General features: G+C 43.5%; 1 protein-coding gene across 1 annotated transcript in view; it reads left to right on the top strand.

Moving 5' to 3' along the window:
- The window catches only part of SLC12A8 (solute carrier family 12 member 8), a 145,477-nt gene extending 132,982 nt beyond the window's left edge, over positions 1 to 12,495 (top strand). The window contains exons 15-16 of the mRNA XM_052645168.1: positions 8,811 to 8,871; positions 12,333 to 12,495. Of these exons, the coding sequence (XP_052501128.1) occupies positions 8,811 to 8,871; positions 12,333 to 12,495 (224 nt within the window). The remainder of the gene's footprint in view (positions 1 to 8,810; positions 8,872 to 12,332) is intronic.
- Positions 12,496 to 20,065: the final 7,570 nt, after the last annotated feature.

The following is a 20,065-nucleotide window of genomic DNA, read 5'->3' as shown; positions in this document are numbered from 1 at the left end:
CAAGCTGACAGTCTAGGAGAAAAAAATATGGCATGTGCATAAATGATAACAAATGAAAAGTAATAATAAATTGTGAGGTTTATAAGACATGTAGAAGTAAAGTGGATGAAAACAATAGCTTAAGGGCCAGGAGGGAAGAAATAGGAATATACTATTGAAAGTTTCTTATACTATATGTGAAGTACTAAAATATCACTTAAAGATAGACTGTGGTAAGTTAAAAAGGAGTATTATAAATCCTAAGCAACTACTAAAAGACAAATATACCTTGAAAATATTGTGAGTTCACTTCTAGATCACTGCACTAAAATGAATATCACAATAATGCAAGTCACACACTTTTTTTTGTTCCCTAGTGCATATAAAAGTCATATTTATACTATACAGCAGTCTGTTAGGTGTATAATAGCATTATGTCTAAAAAGCATTGTACATATCTTAATATTAAAATACTTTCTTGCTAAAAAATGCTAACCATCGTCTAAGCCTTCAAGTCATAGTAGTAACATCAAAGATCACTGATCACAAATCACCGTAAGAAATATAATATTAATCATAGTGAAAAGGTTTGAAATATTATAACAATTCCCATAATGTGACTCAGAAAGTGAGCCAGTGCTGTGGGGGAAATGGCCCTGGTGGACTTGCTCGATGCATGGTTGCCACAAACCTTCAACATGCAGAAGAGGCAGGACTCAGCAGCACAGTAAAATGTAGTGCAATGAAATGAGTTATGCCTATAACACGACAAAGAGTTACAGCTAGTCAGTCAATAAAGAAGATAAAATTGAATTTAAAACACTCAAATCAGAAAGAAGAGATAAAGATAATAGACCAAAAACAAATAGCAAGGTGGTCTATATAAACCTAGCCATATCGAGTACTCTTGCCTGGAAAATCCCATGGACGGAGGAGCCTGGTAGGCTGCGGTCCATGGGGTCGCGAAGAGTCGGACACGACTGAGCGACTTCACTTTCCCTTTTCACTTTCATGCACTGGAGAAGGAAATGGCAACCCACTCCAGCATTCTTGCCTGGAGAATCCCAGGGACGGCAGAGCCTGGTGGGCTGCCATCTATGGGGTCGCACAGGGTCGGACACGACTGAAGCGACTTAGCAGCAGCAGCAGCAGCAATATCAATAGCCACACTAATTTTAAATGGTCTAAACACTCCCGATTAAATGGTCTAAACCATTGTCAGATTGAATTTGTCAGTTCTCAGTTTGAATTGAGATTATCAGATTGAATAAAAAGCACGATCCAGTTGTTGCTGTCTACAAAAAACCTACTTTCAACGTACAGAAACAAATAAGTTACAAGTAAAAGAATGGGACAAGCTATATCGTGATAAATCAGACAAAGCTGGAGTGACTATATTAACATAAGACTAAGTAGATTTCAGAGAAAAGAATATTACCAGGGATAAAGAGGGTCATTTCATAAGGACAAAGGGAAAATTAACCAAGAGGACATAATAAATCTTATTATTGATGCACCTAAAAACAGAGCTTTGAAATACAGGAAACAAATCCTGATAGATCTGCAATGATAAGTAGAAAAGTTCTCACTTATATTCAGATTTCAACACCTCTATCTCAATGATTGATAAAACAAGTAGAAAAAAACAGTAGGGCTTTAGAAGACTTGACCAGCATTATCAACAAATGTGGCCAAATTGATAGTGTAGAATACTCTATATAACAACAGCAGAATATATATTCTTTTCATGTGAACAGAATGAAACATTTACCAGAATAAACTGTATTTTAGGACATTTTTTAAAGTCTCAGTAAATTTAAAGGTTTTTAAGTCAATTCAAGAACAAAGAGGAAGTGAGTTAGAAATAAATACCAGAAAGACGTCTGGAAAATCCCCAGATATTTAGAAACTAAAGAACACTGAATAACACTAAATGACTAAGAATACTAAAGAGCACTAAATATACTAAAGAAACTAATTAACTCATGGTTCAAAGAAGAAGTAAGTAAATTTTTAAAGTATTTTTAACTGAATGAAAATGAAAAGATAACATCAAAATTGTGGGCTGCAGCTAATTCAGTGCTCAGAGGGAAGTTTACTACATCAAATGCTTATATTAGAAAAGAAAAATGTCTCAAATCAGTAACCACTGTTTCCCACTTAATAATTTTTTAAAAATGCAAACTAATCTATAATGACAGCATCATCAGAGGTTGCCTTTGGATGGGGTAGAGGTGTGGATATGTGGGAGGGAGGTCTTATGAAGTGGCTTGAGGGGACTTGGAGGTGATAGATATGTTCAGGATCCTGCTTTTAGTGGTGATGTCACAATATATACATGTATTAACACCAAATGGTGCACTATAAATGCATATTGTTGTTGTTCAGTCGCTCAGTTGTGTCTGACTCTGCGTTCCCATCGACGACAGCACGCCTGGCTTCCCTGTCCTTCATTATTTCCTGAAGTTCGCACAAACTCATGTCCACTGAGTTGGTGATGCCATCCAACCATCTCATCCTCTTTTGTCCTCTTCTCCTCCTGCCTTCAATCTTTCCCAGCATCAGGGTCTTTTCCAGTGAGTCAGCTCTTTGCCTTAGGTGGCCAAAGTGTTGGAGCTTCTGCTTCAGTATCAATCCTTCCAATGAATATTCAGGGTTGATTTCCTTTAGGATTGACTGATTTGATCTCCTTGCTGTCCAAGGGACTCTCAAGAGTCTTCTCCAGCACCACAGTTCAAAAGCATCAATTCTTCGGCACTCAGCCTTCTTCACAGTCCAATTGACTAATTTGATCTCCTTGCTGTCCAAGGGAGTCTCAAGAGTCTTCTCCAGCACCACAGTTCTAAGGCATCAATTCTTAGGCACTTACTGTCTGGCTCTCACATCTGTACATGACTACTGGAAAAACCATAGTTTTGACCATATGGACCTTTGTCGACAGAATAATGTCTCTGCTTTTTAATACACTGTCTAGGTTTGTCATAGCTCTTCTTCCAAGGAGCAAGCATCTTTTAATTTCATGGCTGCAGTCACTCCATAGTGATTTTGGAGCCCAAGAAAATAAAGTCTGTCACTGTTTCCATTGTTTCCCCATCTGTTTGCCATGAAGTAATGGGACCAGATGCCATGATCTTTGTTGTTTGAATGTTGAGTTTTAAGCCAACTTTTCCACTCTCACTTTTTCACTCTTTTCTACCTTCATCAAGAGGCTCTTTAGCTCCTCTTGGCTTTCTGCTATTAGGGTGTTATCATCTACATATCTGAGTTTATTGATGTTTCTCCTGGCAATCTTGATTCTAGCTTGTGCTTTATCCAGCCTGGCATTTTGCATGATGTACTCTGCATCATAAGTTAAATCAGCAAGGTGACATTATACAGCCGTGACGTACTCCTTTTTCAGTTTTGAACCAGTCCGTTGTTCCATGTTGGGTTCTAACTGTTGCTTCTTGACCTGCATTCAGGTTTCTCAGGAGGCAGATAAGGTGGTCTGTATTCCCATCTCTTTCAGAATTTTCCACAGTTTGCTGTGATCCACACAATCAAGGGCTTTAGTGTAGTCAATGAAGCAGAAGTAGATATTTTTCTGGAATTCTCTTGCTTTTTCTATGATCCAACGGATATTGGCAATTTGATCTCTGGTTCCTCTGCCTTTTCTAAATCCAGCTTGTACACATGAAAGTTCTTGGCTTGTGTACTTTTGAAGCCTAGCTTGAAGGGCTTTGAGCATAATCTTACTAGCATGTAAAAGGAGTACAATTGTGTGGTAGTTTGAACATTCTTTAGTGTTGCCCTTCTTTGGGACTGGAATGAAAACTAATCTTTTCCAGTCCTATGGCCACTGCTGAGTTTTCCAAATTTGCTGGCATATTAAGTGCAATACTTTAACAGCATCATCTTTTAGGATTTGAAATAGCTCAGCTGGAGTTACATCACCTCCATTAGCTTTGTTCGTAGTGCTTCCTGAGGCCTACTTGACTTCACACTCCAAGATGTCTGGCTCTAGGTGAGTGATCACACCATCATGGTTATCTGGGTCAGTAAGACCTTTTTTTGTGTAGTTCTTCTATGTATTCTTATCACTGCTTCTTATTATCTTTTACCTCTGTTAGGTCCATATTGTTTCTGTTCCTTATCGAGCCCATCTTTGCATGAAATGTTCCCTTGGTATCTCTAACTTTCTTGAAGAAATCTCTAGTCTTTCCGTTCTATTGTTTTCCTCTATTTCTTTGCATTGTTCACTTAGGAAGGCTTTTTTATCTCTCCTTGATATTCTTTAGAGCTCTGTGTTCAGATGGGTATATCTTTCCTTTCCTCCTTTGCCTTTTGCTTCTCTACTTTTCTCAGATATTTGTAAGGCCTTCTCAGACAGCCATTTTGCCTTTTTGGATTTCCTTTCCTTGGGGATGGTTTTGGTCACTGTCTCCTGCACAGTGTTATGCACTTCCATCCATAGTTTTTCAGGCACCCTTTCTATCAGATCTAATCCCCTGAATCTATTTGTCACTTCCACAGTAGAATCGTAAGAGATTTTATTTAGGTCATACCTGAATGGCCTAGTGGTTTTCTGTACTTCCTTCAATTTAAGTCTGAATTTTGCAATAAGGAGTTCATATCTCAGCCACAGTCAGTTCCTGGTCATGTTTTTGCTGACTGTATAGAGCTTCTCCATCTCTGGCTACAAAGAATCAATCTTATTCTTAAACACACATAGTTTGTTCTAAAAATGTACCTGGGACTTGTTTTAATCAGGTAGGATAAGACACAGACACAGAAATGAGGAAACAAGTTTATACTCGCAGACCCCTAGGAACAGAAGGGCCATGTAGGGCCACAGGGGAAAGACCAGAGTTGGTCATGAGGCAAAAGAGGTCAAGGGGAGAGCATGGCCCCTTATGACCACCAGATATCAGAAGTGTGCTCTTAGGGGAGTTTTAGCTGGAAAGAATGGGCAAGGCAGGTACGTAGTTGAGTAAGTTTGGGATTGGATAGTTTGAATAATTGCAGGGGCTCTGGGCTGTAGGGGTCATCTCCAGTTGTCTAGTATTTGGCCCTGGGGCAAGTTAAGGCAGGGGGATATTGGCTTGATGTATAAGAGCTTGATAAAAGAAGTGGTTGGGAGCATGGGTTTTGGATTAATTGGTTTGGATATCAAAGGTGAGGCTTCCCTGGTGGCTCAGTTCAGTTCAGTCAGTCAGTCATGTCCAACTCTTTGTGACCCCATGGACTACAGCACACCAGACCTCCCTGTCCATCACCAACTCCCGGAGTCCACCCAAACTCACATCCATTGAGTTGGTAATGCCATCCAACCATCTCATCCTCAGTAGTTCCCTTCTCCTCCTGCCCTCAATCTTTCCCAGCATCAGGGTCTTTTCAAATGAGTCAGCTCTTCAAATCAGGTGGCCAAACTATTGGAGTTTCAGCTTCAATATCAGTCCTTCCAATGAACACCCAGGACTGATCTCCTTTAGGATGGACTGGTTGGATCTCCTTGCAGTCCAAGGGACTCTCAAGAGTCTTCTCCAACACCACAGTTCAAAAGCATCAATTCTTTGGTGCTCAGCTTTCTTCACAGACCAACTCTCACATCCATACATGACCACTGGAAAAACCATAGCCTTGACTAGATGGACCTTTGTTGGCAAAGTAATGGTGGCTCAGTGGTAAAGAAACCTCCTGCCAAGGCAGGAGATAGATGTAGGTTCAATCCCTGGGTGGGGAAGATCCCCTGGAGAAGGAAATGGCAACCCACTCTAGTTCTCTTGCCTGGGAAATCGCATGGACAGAGGAGGCTGGGCGGGGTACAATCCCTGGAGTTGCAAGAGTCAGATATGACTTAGCAACTAAACCACCACCATATATCAAAAGTGTGCTCATTGGGGAGTTGTTTGTTCTTTCTAGGAGTCAAGACCCCCAAGTGCCAGAGCCAGAAGAATAAAGAAAGGAAGAAAATATTCTCAACACTTTGTTTATTGTGTGTTATTTATTCCTCAATAATAAACCTGTTTGGAAGATACATTCTAGAGACCTTTTCATCAAGATTCTAGTGTCTCAATTTTTAAAATAAATAATGTAGTTTTAAGTCCTAACTAAATCAGATGGACTGTAACAATCCAGGCCAACTGAAAAAGAAATTCTTTCAAATTAGAGTAGTTTGACATATACTTTTGAAAGAAATGCACTTCAAACACTTGAATCATGTATACATTAAAAATAATGTTTTAGAAAAAGTCATGCTAAGAGTCCTTGTATCAGCTGATTTAACAGATGCATGCGTTGCATGCTAAGTTGCTTCAGTCATGTCCAGTTGTTTGTGACCCCATGGACTGTAGCCCACCAGGCTTCCCTGTCCATGGGATTCTCCAGGCAAGAATACTGGAGTGGGTTGACATTTCCTTCTCCGGGGGGGTCTTCCTAACTCAGGGATTGAACCGTGGCCCCTTAAATCTCCTGCAGTGGCAGGCGGGTTCTTTACCACTAGTGCCACTCGGGAAGCCCAATTTAATGGGTAGATATATTTTAATTAACATCGTGATTACATCAGTGATTGCTCCTGGATTTCTTAGAAGTTAGTTAAATCCAAGAAATTTAAATATTTTGCAGAAATTCGTTAACAGGAAAGTATGAAATCAAATTTCAGGCAAATCTACATCTAAAATGTAGATAATTTAGAATAAAAATGGTCATAAATAAGTAAGACCAATTAATATAATGTTTATTTTCTTCCTTCTGACAATGTGAAAATATATTAGGGACTTTCTCTCTGCAATTGCAGATTATTAATACAAATTTAAAACTTGTCCTCCCTCTAACCATAACAACCCTAAACGAGATTCAATAAATATGTCTTATCAGCTGCATACTGTTGATGTTAGCCAAGACTCTAACATAACCTCTTAAAATAATGCTTACTTCCTGATCATATATTGAACATGATCTAATAAATTTTCAACCATATATATATATACCTGGTGGAGTGAATATGTGTAATTTGGAAAAGCATTTTATAAAATTATATTTCATTTGGTTTCCTAAAGTTATATATAATTCATTTTGTGAGATTTTAAAAATATGTACTACCAGTTATTGTGCTAAGAATTTTACATTATCTCATTTCAGTTCAGTCGCTCAGTCGTGTTCGACTCTTTGCGACCCAGTGGACCACAGCATGCCAGGTCTCCCTGTCCATCACCAACTCCCAGAGTTTACCCAAACTCATGTCCATTGAGTCAGTGATGCCATCCAACCATCCCATCCTCTGTCATTTATCTCATTTACTCATGTAATATTTTCATTTTACTGTTATAGGCACATTTTTTAGCATTTATAAGCTTTGCCTAAGACTCCTTTTTTTAAAAAAAACTTTTTGTTTTGTATTGGGGTATAGCCATTTAACAAACAATGTTGTGATAGTTTCAGGTGAACAGTGGAGGCACTCAGCCAAATATATACATGTATCCACCCCCCCCTACAAAACCCCTCCTTTCCAGGCTGCTGCAGAACAGAGTTCCCTATGCTATACAGTAGGTCCTTGTTGGGTGTCTGTTTTAAATATAGTAGTATGTACGTGCCCATCCCAGACTCTCAAACTATCCCTCCTCCCATCCTTCCCACCGGCAACCATAAGCTCATTCTCGAAGTCAGTGAGTCTGTTTCTGTTTTGTAAGTAAGTTCGTTTGTATCATTTCTTTTTAGAGTCCACACTTAAGGGATGTCATATGATATTTTTCCTTCTCTGTCTGACTTACTTCATTGAGTAGGACACTCTCTAGGTCTATCCATGTTGCTGCAAATGGCATTATTTTGTTCTTTTTTATGGCTGAATAATATATCTGGTGGAGTGAAAATGTGTAAATGTGTAATTTGGAAAAGTATTTTATAAAATTACATTTCATTCGATTTCCTAAAGTTGTATATAATTCATTTTGTGTGATCACACAAAAGGAGAAATGGATTAAAAAAAACTTTTAAAAAAATTTGATAAACCCTATTCTAAACTGTATCTGATGGCAGGCTATTTGGTCAGTATCAACAACAATCTCATCTCAAACCTGAGCTCTAACATTTCTACATGTGGAGCTATTTGGGTCACTTAGCATGCCTGGAAAATTCCATGGTTGGAGGAGCCTGGTAGGCTGCAGTTCACGAAGTCGCTAAGAGTCGGACACGAATGAGTGACTTCACTTTCACTTTTCACTTTTCACTTTTATGCATTGAAGAAGGAAATGGCAACCCACTCCAGTGTTCTTGCCTGGAGAATCCCAGGGACAGAGGAGCCTGGTAGGAGGCCGTCTGTGGGGTCGCATAGAGTCAGACACAACTGAAGTAACTTAGCAGCAGCAGCAGCAGCACCTGTAGAAAATTTCCTAAGGGTCAGATGCTGTGACTGTTGTACTGTGAGTCTTATAGGTGAAAAAGATGTGCTTCTTGTCCTCATGGAGGGTATGGTCTAGTGGCAGATTTTATAGCATATATTTAACACATATCAGTTTGAATCTAAAAATAAAATTATCAAAATTTTAAAAAATTAATAATTCCTAAGACTGAAATTAGTAAGCCATCTGCTTCTTTCTCTCTAACACATTCATTTTCTTTCTTGGGATTTTGGAGTTTAGAAATAAGCTTTTGAAAACTACTTATAAGTATGAAGTCCTTAGCTGGTTACTGTCAGAGAGTATTATAATGAAAGTAGTTTGATTAGACTGAAAAAGAGGGGAAAATTGTGCTCATCTTTGTGTGTATCAGGGGATGTATTTGCCCCATTAAAACCTGGGATTGTAGATGCTTACATAGAGTCTTCATAAAGTTTTATGTCTATGTCTTCCTTGCAGGTTTAGCCTCCAACTTCAGCCTTTTAAGATGGATGAAATCCCTCCTGATCCCCTCCTACAGGTCTGTGCCAACCTGGGGCCAGGATAAGGGCAGATGCATGGCTTGGCAGGTGCTAAAGGTGCTTCATGGGCTTGGGTGAATTGTGGTGTGAATACCTGACATTTGAGAACCTCAAGGAAACTCAGACTGCTCCTCACTGCCCTCCACCACCCAGCCCCTCTGCCTCAGCTCATCAGAAGCTTCCTCTGGCCCCCTCTTCTCTTATCCTCAGAAATCAAGAACAGAGGCTCTCTTTAGAATCTGGTTGCTGAGAGATCTAAGTCAAGAGAGTTACTTTTAGTGAGTTCACAATCTAAGGCACATTAGCATCAGTACTGACTCACACACAAACTCAAGGCCCAGAACTTCCATTCTTCCATCTCAAGTCAGAGGTAGTTGACATGACTGTACTGGTGAAAGTGCAGAGACCAAGTATAGAAACAGAGGATTTCTGTGGGACTTCAGTGTTCAATACCCAAGGAGAGGGAAGAGCAAACATTCCTGAGAAACAGCAGAAAGCCTTTCAGGGAAGGGAAGATTTCATGAGTGCCCCAGTTTCTTTCCTCCTCTACGCTTCCAGTGCTGATGCTTGCTCACCTTTGGAGGCCTCATGACTCTGGGAATTTTTATTTATTTGTATTGTTTTTGGCAGTACTGGGTCTTTGTTGCTGCGTGTGGCTTTCTCTGCTTCTGGCAAGTGGAGGTTGCTCTCTAGCTGCGGCGTGCAGGCTTCTCATTGCGGCAGCTTCTCTTGTCGCTGAGCATGGCCTCCAGATGCGCCAGCTTCAGTGGTTGCAGCACGGGCATTCAGTGGTTACGGTTCCTGGGCTCTAGACTACAGGCGTAGTAGTTGTGGCGCACACAGCGTGTGGAACCTCCCTGGACTGGAAATTAAGCCTGTGCTCCCTGCATCAGCAGGCAGATTCTCAACCACTGGACTACCAGGGAAGTGCCCAAGAATCTGTTTTAAGACAATAGAAGCACTGCCAGTCTGTTCCAGTCAGCCTGAGAATGACCTGGATGCTAAACCAGGATGCTAAACCCTGGATGCTAGAGAAATGTTGATGACAGGAACAGGGGTCATGGGAACCAACAGGGAGGGGGCTGGCAGGGAGAGTGGTGTGGAGAGGGGCAGTTCCCTGCCATCTGCTTGGAAGCTGAACTGAAGGTCCTGCGTGAAGGTGTAGGAGGGGTGGGGCCACTCTCTGCCTCTTTTCAGTCTGAGGCACCAGCTTGGTGACCCAGGTCACAGCACACCTGCACTGCTCCTAGTCCTGAGGGCAAGTAGAGGTTAAATGGAAATAGATTCTGTGTGGAAGCTGCCTTCAGATTTTGGAGCTGCAACTGGTGTGTGGCTGAGTGTATTTGGCCTTATCCAATTTACATGAATATTTTTAGGTATTGTAGGTTTGAAAACCTACAAATGACTCTGGGAGGTCAGCATTCTTTTTTGATTTCTGGGATTTCACCTCAGAGGTCACTGCTGTGCTATGCAGAAAGAAGAATGTGTTGCTGCTGCTGCTGCTGCTAAGTCGCTTCAGTCGTGTCCTACTCTGTGCGACCCCATAGACGACAGCCCACTAGGCTCCTCTGTCTCTGGGATTCTCCAGGCAAGAGTACTGGAGTGGGGTGCCATTGCCTTCTCCAATGCATGAAAATGAAAAGCGAAATGAAGTCGCTCAGTCATGTTGACCCTTAGCGACCCCATGGACTGCAGCCTACCAGGCTCCTCCGTGAAGGATGTGTTAGGAGGAGATTGTTCTTAGAAAATGACAGTGCTTTGTTTGGAAGAGAACCTAGTTCACACCATTCATGTCTCCGTGGACTTGTCGAGTGGGTGGTAGAGGCCTCAGCCAAGAGTCAGCATCAAGCTTACTGGCCTCATCATGGCTACTGAGCGATATCTTGTGGTGACTGTTCAGGGGAAAGGACCTAGAAATTGCGACCATTTAAAAGTAGGAACTGGTTGCTTTGTTTTCTTTTTTGTAATTTTGAATTTTTTTCACAACTGTCACCCCAGATGCTCTTCAAAACCAAAGAAGAACAATACTGTAGGGTGTTTTGGGCAAAGAAGTTTGGGTATATTACTTCCTCTGTTACACCTACAATTCCCAGAATTATGTAAGCCTGACCTTAGAGAAGCTTTCTTTCCTGAAGTCTCAGCAACTGCCCAGGTGAGAAACCTTAGGCTGTCCTTAACTAGAAAGTGAAGTGTATTATTTCCCTGAACTCAGAAAAGTATTATGGTTTGACCTTAAACACATATTGACTGGTATGGCATTTCTGTCACTTCCTAACCTTACTTCTTGCACATTCAACCTTTATAGAAGCTAGTTCATTTCTCAGAAAGCCCAACCCCTCTAATTTAGATATGTTCTCATCAAGTGGCTGCAAAGCCTTAGTCGTGTGATCTGAACTCCTATAACAGCATGTTTTTCTAGTCACTGAAGCTTTCTGCTTAAGTCCCGCAGATTTATAACAAGGTTTCTACCACTTTTTTTAAAACAACTATCGAATATATTCCTTATTTAAACAATTCAACATAACTACCCACAAAGTAAAGATTTAAGAGGAAATCTATGCCTAAGGTGATTTCAGGACCTAACATACTGCAGCAACTAGAAGGGGATTGAGAAGGTAAGGAAACAGAAGCAGAAGGAGGTGAAGAGGTTTGCATGAGGCTGCCAGGCTAACTTTTCACTTTCATGCATTGGAGAAGGAAATGGCAACCCACTCCAGTGTTCTTGCCTGGAGAATCCCAGGGACGGCGGGGCCTGGTGGGCTGCCGTCTATGGGGTCGCACAGAGTCAGACACGACTGAAGTGACTTAGCAGCAGCAGCCAGGCTAACTGGTGACAGAGCTGTGCCTGTCTTCTTTGGATATCCTGTCTGCCAGGCTCGTCTCTCTGCTGCCAGCACTTCCCTCACATATCCCTAACATTTTTCCCTACCAGTTTCTTCCAACTCCAACTCTACGTGGACCTTTCTGTGGCACTGGAGCTCACTCTTTGCCTGCAGGCCAGCTTGGTGCCAGAGCTTTCACGCTTTACTGCATAACTGCTTACTCTGTAAACCGGGGCTGCTCCTCATTCATCTTTCTTCCCGGAAAACTAAAGAGAAGGTTTTTCTTTTTATTTGCTTCCACTCTCCAGCCTCTCCATTCCATTCTTTCATTTGACAAAAAGGCAAAGTAGAGCTATAGAGCCCCAACACCACAGCATTTGGAAGATTATTTTTATAGTTTTATACATTTCTGTTAAGGAAAATAAATATCATTCTTTATTTGATACTTATTTCTAATACTTTGGATTCATGAAGCATTGTACATAGAGCTTTCAACAGTTCTGTTGTTTAATACATATTAAGTAATAGGCACAATGGTGTTTTTGCAAGGCATTTCTCCCTCCTAGTGAAGACTGACTGCCAGTGGTTAGTACTGTGGTCTTTCCTTCTGACTGCCCTCCATGTTTCTTTCACCAAAGGAGCTTGCCATCCCCCCAAGAGCAGATCATTTTGGCACCGTCCCTGACTAGGGTTGACACGGAGATGACTCAGCTCACCCAGGAGAACGCAGACTTCGCCACTCGGGATCGCTACCACCACTCCTCGCTAGTGAGCCGGGAAGAGCTGATGCCTCAGTACTAGGTACCGAGTCCTCAGTACTAGGCAGCCCAGAACCCTCCCCTTTTGGAGCTGTCCAGGGTGCAGGGGACCCAAATCCCAGAACCTCTGTGGAGCTGGTTCTCCTCGGTAAGAAACTCAAAGACCCGTCCTCCCGCTGCCGTTTTGGACAATGGAAATGAGCATTCTGGTCTGGAGTGCCACGTCTGACCAGGCACCCACTGCAGTGGCCGTGGCCCCTGCAACATGCGTCCAGGCTGAAGAGCACCACATGGACACCAAGGCTTGCAGGTGTGCAGAGCCAGGCCAGGCTGCTTGTTCTAAGGGCCACAATAAATGATTATTTTAAGGCTTATTGTTTATTCCTTGAATGAATAATATGTTTACATGGTTCCAAACCCCAAAGTGAAATCATATATACAGTGAAAAGTCTCCCTCCCATTCTTGTTTCTCATCTGCTCAGTTCCCATCTCCTGCATCAGAGATAACCACTGTTCTCAGGTACACTACCTGCGTTTTGTTATGAATAGAGAAGCAAATAGGAGTGTGGAGTTTTATTGCTCCCTTTTCATCCACAAAAGGTAGCATATTATACATCTGCTCTGCACCTTGCCTTTCCCCTTAACAATCTATCTTGGAGACATTTCCATATCAATACACATGCAGTTTCCTCATTATTTTTCATTGTATGAATGTGCTATAATTTATTTCATCAGTTCTACAGTGATGGCATTTGGATTGTTTCCAATTTTTTGCTATTACAGTCAGTTCTGCAGGGAATAATCGTGTTCATATGTACAAGCGTAATGAATATCTGTAGGATAAACTCCCAAAAGTGGAATTGCAAGATCAAAGGGGACATGCATTTGTAAGCTATTATTGTTTAGTGAAGATCTTTTTAATTGAAAAGTTAAATTACCAAGAATTACTTAATGGTGACTCACATTCTCAAAAGCATGCGTGGTGCCCCACACTCCAGACACCTCTGCAGCTGTTTGGCAGTGTGAACACATGAGGGGACAGGACTGTTTTGGTTCCTTAGTGTGGCATTCCTGGTGGCTCAGATGATAAAGAATCTGCCTGCAATGCAGGAGACCCGGGTTTGATCCCTGGGTTGGGAAGATCCCCTGGAGAAGGAAATGGCTACCCATTCTAGTATTCTTGCCTGGAGAATCCTATGGCCAGAGGAGCTTGGTGGGCTACAGTCCATGAGGTCACAAAGAGTCAGACACGACTGAGTGACTAACGCTTTCACAACTCACTTTTTCTGGTGTGTCATTCATCACAGGCATCCAGTCTAGGGGCCCTGGTGGGGGCTGTTCCTGCATGAAATCAGTCCTGGCCCAGAATTGGTGGTGTCACCACTGAGCGACGAAGGGACGTACTGTTGGTCATTCTGACTTCTTTCTTCTGTAGTGTGTGCATGCGTGCTAAGTCACTTCAGTTGTGTCCGACTCTTTGTGACCCCATGGACTGTAGCCCACCAGGCTCCTCTGTCCATGGGATTCTCCAGGCAAGATTACTGGAGTGGGTTGCCATACAATCCTCCAGAGGATCTTCCTGACCCAGGGATCGAACCTGTATCTCTTACGTCTCCTGCATTGGCTGGCAGGTTCTTTATCATTAGCACCACCTGGGAAGCCCTTCTTCTGTAGTAGAGTTTCTCGAAGTCAGTGCACTAAGAAACCAGGGAGGTTTGGTTATAAGTGCACATTTCTGCAGCTCAGTCCTAGAGGTGAGCTTTGGGGTGAGTACTGGACTTTATATTTTTAATGAGTGCCTCAGGTGATTCAACGCAGGTGACCCTTGGACCTCATTTTGAGAAACACTGACCAGTTGGATGAAATAGGCTTAAAGCGAGTGGGGGCAGGGATGTCATGATGAGGGGCCGTTAGGTCTCAACATTCTCCCCTAGAAAGTGAGGTCTAGTTTATGGTAACTTCACAGTGACATCTAGTTTATAATTAACCGTTTTTGCACCTTTGGGGTTAAATACCAGACTTCCAAACATCATTAGAAACAATGGAAAGAAAATAAATGCTGAGTTAACTATAGGTATATGCGAAAGCATGAAAGACAATGTATTCATAAAGGGCTAAATTGGTGTCTCTGAGGGCCCTTTTGGAGAAGGAAATGGCAACCCACTCCAGTGTTCTTGCCTGGAGAATCCCAGGGATGGGGGGGCCTGGTGGGCTGCCGTCTATGGGGTCGCACAGAGTCGGACACGACTGAAGCGACTTAGCAGCAGCAGCAGAGCCCTTTTAAAGATGAAGCCGCACTAGATTCCTGTGGCTGCTGTAACAAATTACACAAACTGAGTTTCTTAAATCAACAGAAATGTATTCTCTCCCAGTTCTGGAGACCAGATGTCCCAAATCAGCTTTGCTGAGCTGAAATCAGGGCGGCAGCAGGACTCTGCTCCCCCCAGAGGCTCTCAGGGAGAATCTGGTCCGGGCCCATCCAGCTTCTGGAGGCCACTGGCATTCTTTGACTCATGGTCATATCATTCCCATGTTTAAGACCAGTATCTTCTAATCTCTTTCTATGTGACCACTTTGCCTTCCCCTGTGTGCACACAACTCGGGCTTCTGCCTCCCTCTTATAAGCAGACATGCGATTGCATTTAGTGGGTTGATCTCCTCATCTCAAGAGCCTTAACTTCATCACGCCTGCAAGGGCCTTGGCAAATGAGGACACAGTCACAGTAACAGGGGTGGGGATGGGGGCGCCCACTTTGGGGGCACTGTTTTTCAGCCAGTCACAGAAGGCTTTCGTGATACTGCCCTTGGCTTTTTTGAATTCTGCATAACAAGCTAGAAGAGTATCCCCTCTGATAGAGATGGTCCTGGGTTTGGAAACCATACACAGCAGAAGATTCAGGTATCCAAGATGAGAACTTTCCCAGATGATTGATTTTATGGAAAAGGGTGAAAGGAGATGGGTGTGCTAGAGAATTCCAGCATTCTGCTCGGTGCTGGGGATACTGAAAGGAGTCGCTCACACAGTCTAGTGTGGGAGGCAGACACTCAACACTGGAACCTCTAATTAGATCCAGATATCTTGTATTTAAACAAAACTATATTATTTAAATAGTAATCAGTAAAGCAGTAATGGAGTGATGGATTCTTAGGCTGAACTCCCCAGAAAGCAGAAGTCTGTGTGTTATTGCTTGATTGGCGGGGGTGGGGGTGGGGGGTACATCCAGGGAAGGAATGAGAGGAAAGAAGAGGGTGGGCCAGGTGAGAAGGCATGACGTTGGGTTAGCGGCCCTTCAGCATTGTGTGCAGTGGAGCATTTAGTCTCTGAGGACTCTTCTGAGAGGCGGAAGGAACTCCTGTCTCGTGACCACCTTGCAGAGGGAGGAAAGGATGAGAATTCATCCACTGGCTCCTGTTCCCCACAGTCAAAGGGTAGCTGGGAGGGGCATTAACCCTGCCCCCTGCACTTGTGATTTCAACTTGTGTGAGTACCTAGTGAGTTTCTGCAGCAAGTGGCTATTCCATGGGCACGAAGCACTGTTGGGTTTGTGCACATGAACTTGACTGGAGCCCAGCTTAACTTCTTGCTGTGGTGGTGGCTAAGATGGACCAGCTGCAGCCCCAGAATCAGGTGGGGCAGAGAGAATCTGAGGCGGCATATAAAAGGTACCATGTACTATCTGGGTATGACAGAGGTCAGCAGTAAGTTCAAGTTGTCAGAGCGGTGAGGCAGATGACACTGGAGCATTTAGAGAGAGTTTGCTTTTATAAAGAACGTTAAAAATGCCAGCACAGTCAGAATATATGGCAGTGAGACTAGCAACATTTTCTTAAAAAGGCAAACGGTCAGATCCCTAGACTCAAGGTCTTAACCAAGGAGTGCCAAGTTGTAGGGGAAAACATCTGAATGAATGAGGATCATATTAGATCTTCTGGGACCATAAATGCCTCCCTTCAGGCCACACTTTCTTTCAGTTTGTCCCTCTAATGATCCATCCTTCCACCCATCCATTTAACCGTCTACTCATTCATCCACTGATCTCTCCATTCACTCAACCATCCTCCCACCCACTGACCCACCCATTGGTCTACCCATCTACCGACCCATGCATGACTGAAGCAATTGTACACGTGCCTGAGACTACCTCACCTGAGTTGAGTAACCAATCTCGGAGCTTTATAACGTAAAAATATGATCACAGGCCATTTAGACAGAAACGAACTAACTCCTCAGTCACCACTGTCAAACTTTCGAGGTGAATACTGCTCAGTTCTAGAGGATTCTTGAACTCAGGACTGGGAACCAGGACAGGGGTCATTTTCTCAGATGTCTCTGGGAATCATGCTAATAAGTTCTCTGACCTATGTAATCAATAGAGAGCACCATGGACAAATGATTCTAAGTCAGTGCGGAGGTCTGAAGTTCAGGATTTCATCATCCTGCCTTCCCTCCAGGTTTCTGATTAAGGGAGTATATTAAGGATGGAAAACACCATGCTGATATGGTGTAGCTGATACCAGAAGGCTGAAGCAAGACCTGTAATGTCTAACTTTCTTCCTCTTGAATCTAAGAATCTGCTTCTCTCAGACCCTTGGATGAGGGGCTGGAATCAAGGCAGAGAATGACCAGCTGGCCCCATTCCCAATAACATATGCACAAAGGTCATAAAGTGATCACCTATTACCTTTCAACTCCAGGGCCTGCCTGCTTATGAACTATGGCCCCAGCTTGGACCAATCTGACTGGTGTTCCCCCTCCCATGGGGAGGAGCTAAGACTGACTGATGGGCTGGTGAGGGGCGAGGGGCAGAGTGTTGCTTCTGCTGGTGGGAGCTTGACGGGTAGCTTCATCTTCCCCATGGAGAGGAAAAGTGAGGAAAGCGAAAGGGATCCCAGTAGTAGTGAGAGCAGTGATAGAGGCAGACACAGGATCTGTGAGTAGACCGAGGAGCGCTTAACCATTCTGACAGTAGTCAGGGAGGTCTCCCTGGAGGAGGAGATATCTGACCTCATTCAAGCACTTCATGGGCAGAGAGGAGGGGCAGGACATTTTCAATAGAGAGGTCAGCGTGATCAAAGGTGTATGGGACTGAAGGGTAATTGAGGGCTTCCAGAAAGTTGGGGTGAGGCAGCGCACGGCAGGGGGAGTCCTGAAAAGGCAGGCAAGGGCCGGGGCCAGAAGGGGTTTGCACCACTCTTTGCTGAGGAATGAGGAGGGAAGTCTGAGAGTGATGACAAAAATCCACCCTCAGCGTTGCTCGGGCTTTTGCAGATCCTTGTGAGAATCCAGTGAGCGTGCTCCAGGCTCTGGAGCCACCTGGCTTCAGACATGGTTTCTATTTCTGCTCTCCTGTGGGGGAGGGAAGAGAGGGCCAGTGAGGGGCACCCCCCGTGAGATCAGAGCGTGTGGGAGGAGGGGCTGAGGAACCAGTCCTGAACTTTGCAGGGGCAGGACCGGTCACTGGAGGTTCACAGAGCCCCTCACCCCTCCCTTCATGCGGAGGACCAGTTGTCCCAGTGCCTGTGGGTGTGGGTAGCGGGGGTGGAGAGGGCCCAGTGGAGATAGGAGCAAAATAATTAGAGCACTCAGTCCTGATGTATTACTGTCCTGTTGCCGCTGTAACAAATCTCCATGAACAGTGGCTTACTGCAGCACAGAAGTGCTCTCCTACAGTTCTAGAGGTCAAAAGTGTGAAATGGGTCCCACGGGCCTAAAATCAAGACATCAGCTGGGCTAGGTTCCTTCTGCAGGATGTAGGGGAGAATTTCTTTCCTCACTTCTTCCAGCTTCTGGAGGCTTCAAAGCCAGCAATCGGCGAGCCCATTTACCTCCTCCTCTGCTTCTGCCATCACGTCTCCTAACTCTCCTGCCTGCCTCTTCTGCTTTTAAGGACCCGTTTAATTAGATAGGCCCACCCGGATAATCTAGCATTACTTCCCCATCTCGAGATCATTAATTTAATTGTGTCTATACCAAAGAAATAGAGGAAAAGGACAGAATGGGAAAGACTAGAGATCTCTTCAAGAAAATTAGAGATACCAAGGGAACATCTCATGCAAAGATGGGCTCGATAAGGGACAGAAGTGGTATGGACCTAACAGAAGCAGAAGATATTAAGAAGAGGTGGCAAGAATACACAGAAGAACTATACAAAAAAGATCTTCACGACCCGGATAATCACGGTGGTGTGATCACTCATCTAAGAGCCAGACATCCTGGAATGTGAAGTCAAGTGGGCCTTAGAAAGCATCACTACGAACAAAGCTAGTAGAGGTGATGGCATCCCAGTGGAGCTATTTCAAATCCTCAAAGATGATGCTGTGAAAGTGCTGCACTCAATATGCCAGCAAATTTGGAAAACTCAGCAGTGGTCACAGGACTGGAAAAGGTCAGTTTTCATTCTAATCCCAAAGAAAGGCAATGCCAAAGAATGCTCAAACTACCGCACAATTGCACTCATCTCACATGCTAGTAAAGTAATGCTCAAAATTCTCCAAGCCAGGCTTCAGCAATACGTGAACCATGAACTTCCTGATGCTCCAGCTGATTTTAGAAAAGGCAGAGGAACCAGAGATCAAATTGCCAACACCCGCTGGATCATGGAAAAAGCAAGAGAGTTCCAGAAAAACATCTATTTCTGCTTTATTGACTATGCCAAAGCCTTTGACTTGTGTGGACCACAATAAACTGTGGAAAATTCTGAAAGAGATGGGAATACTAGACTACCTGACCTGCCTCTTGAGAAACTGGTATCCAGGTCAGGAAGCAACAGTTAGACCTGGACATGGAACAACAGACTGGTTCCAAATAGGAAAAGGAGTATGTCAAGGCTGTATATTGTCACCCTGCTTATTTAACTTATATGCAGAGTACATCATGAGAAATGCTGGACTGGAAGAAACACAAGCTGGAATCAAGATTGCCGGGAGAAATATCAATAACCTCAGATATGCAGATGACACCACCCTTATGGCAGAAAGTGAAGAGGAACTAAAAAGCCTCTTGATAAAAGTGAAAGAGGAGAGTGAAAAAGTTGACTTAAAGCTCAACATTCAGAACACTAATATCATGGCATCTGGTCCCATCAGTTCATGGGAAATAGATGGGGAAACAGTGGAAACAGTGTCAGACTTTATTTTTGGGGGCTCCAAAATCACTGCAGATGGTGATTGCAGCCATGAAATTAAAAGACGCTTACTCCTTGGAAGAAAAGCTATGACCAACCTAGATAGCATATTCAAAAGCAGAGACATTACTTTGCCGACTAAGGTCCATCTAGTCAAGGCTATGGTTTTTCCTGTGGTCACGTATGGATGTGAGAGTTGGACTGTGAGGAAGGCTGAGTGCTGAAGAATTGATGCTTTTGAACTGTGGTGTTGGAGAAGATTCTTGAGAGTCCCCTGGACTGCAAGGAGATCCAACCAGTCCATCCTGAAGGAGATCAGCTCTGGGATTTCTTTGGAAGGAATGATGCTAAAGCTGAAACTCCAGTACTTTAGCCACCTCATGCGAAGAGTTGACTCATTGGAGAAGACCCTGATGCTGGGAGGGATTGGGTGCAGGAGGAGAAGGGGACGACCGAGGATGAGATGGCTGGATGGCATCACTGACTCAA

Source organism: Budorcas taxicolor, chromosome 1, assembly GCF_023091745.1.
Source record: "Budorcas taxicolor isolate Tak-1 chromosome 1, Takin1.1, whole genome shotgun sequence".
Taxonomy (NCBI): domain Eukaryota; kingdom Metazoa; phylum Chordata; class Mammalia; order Artiodactyla; family Bovidae; genus Budorcas; species Budorcas taxicolor.
This window is presented reverse-complemented; position numbering and strand designations above follow the sequence as displayed.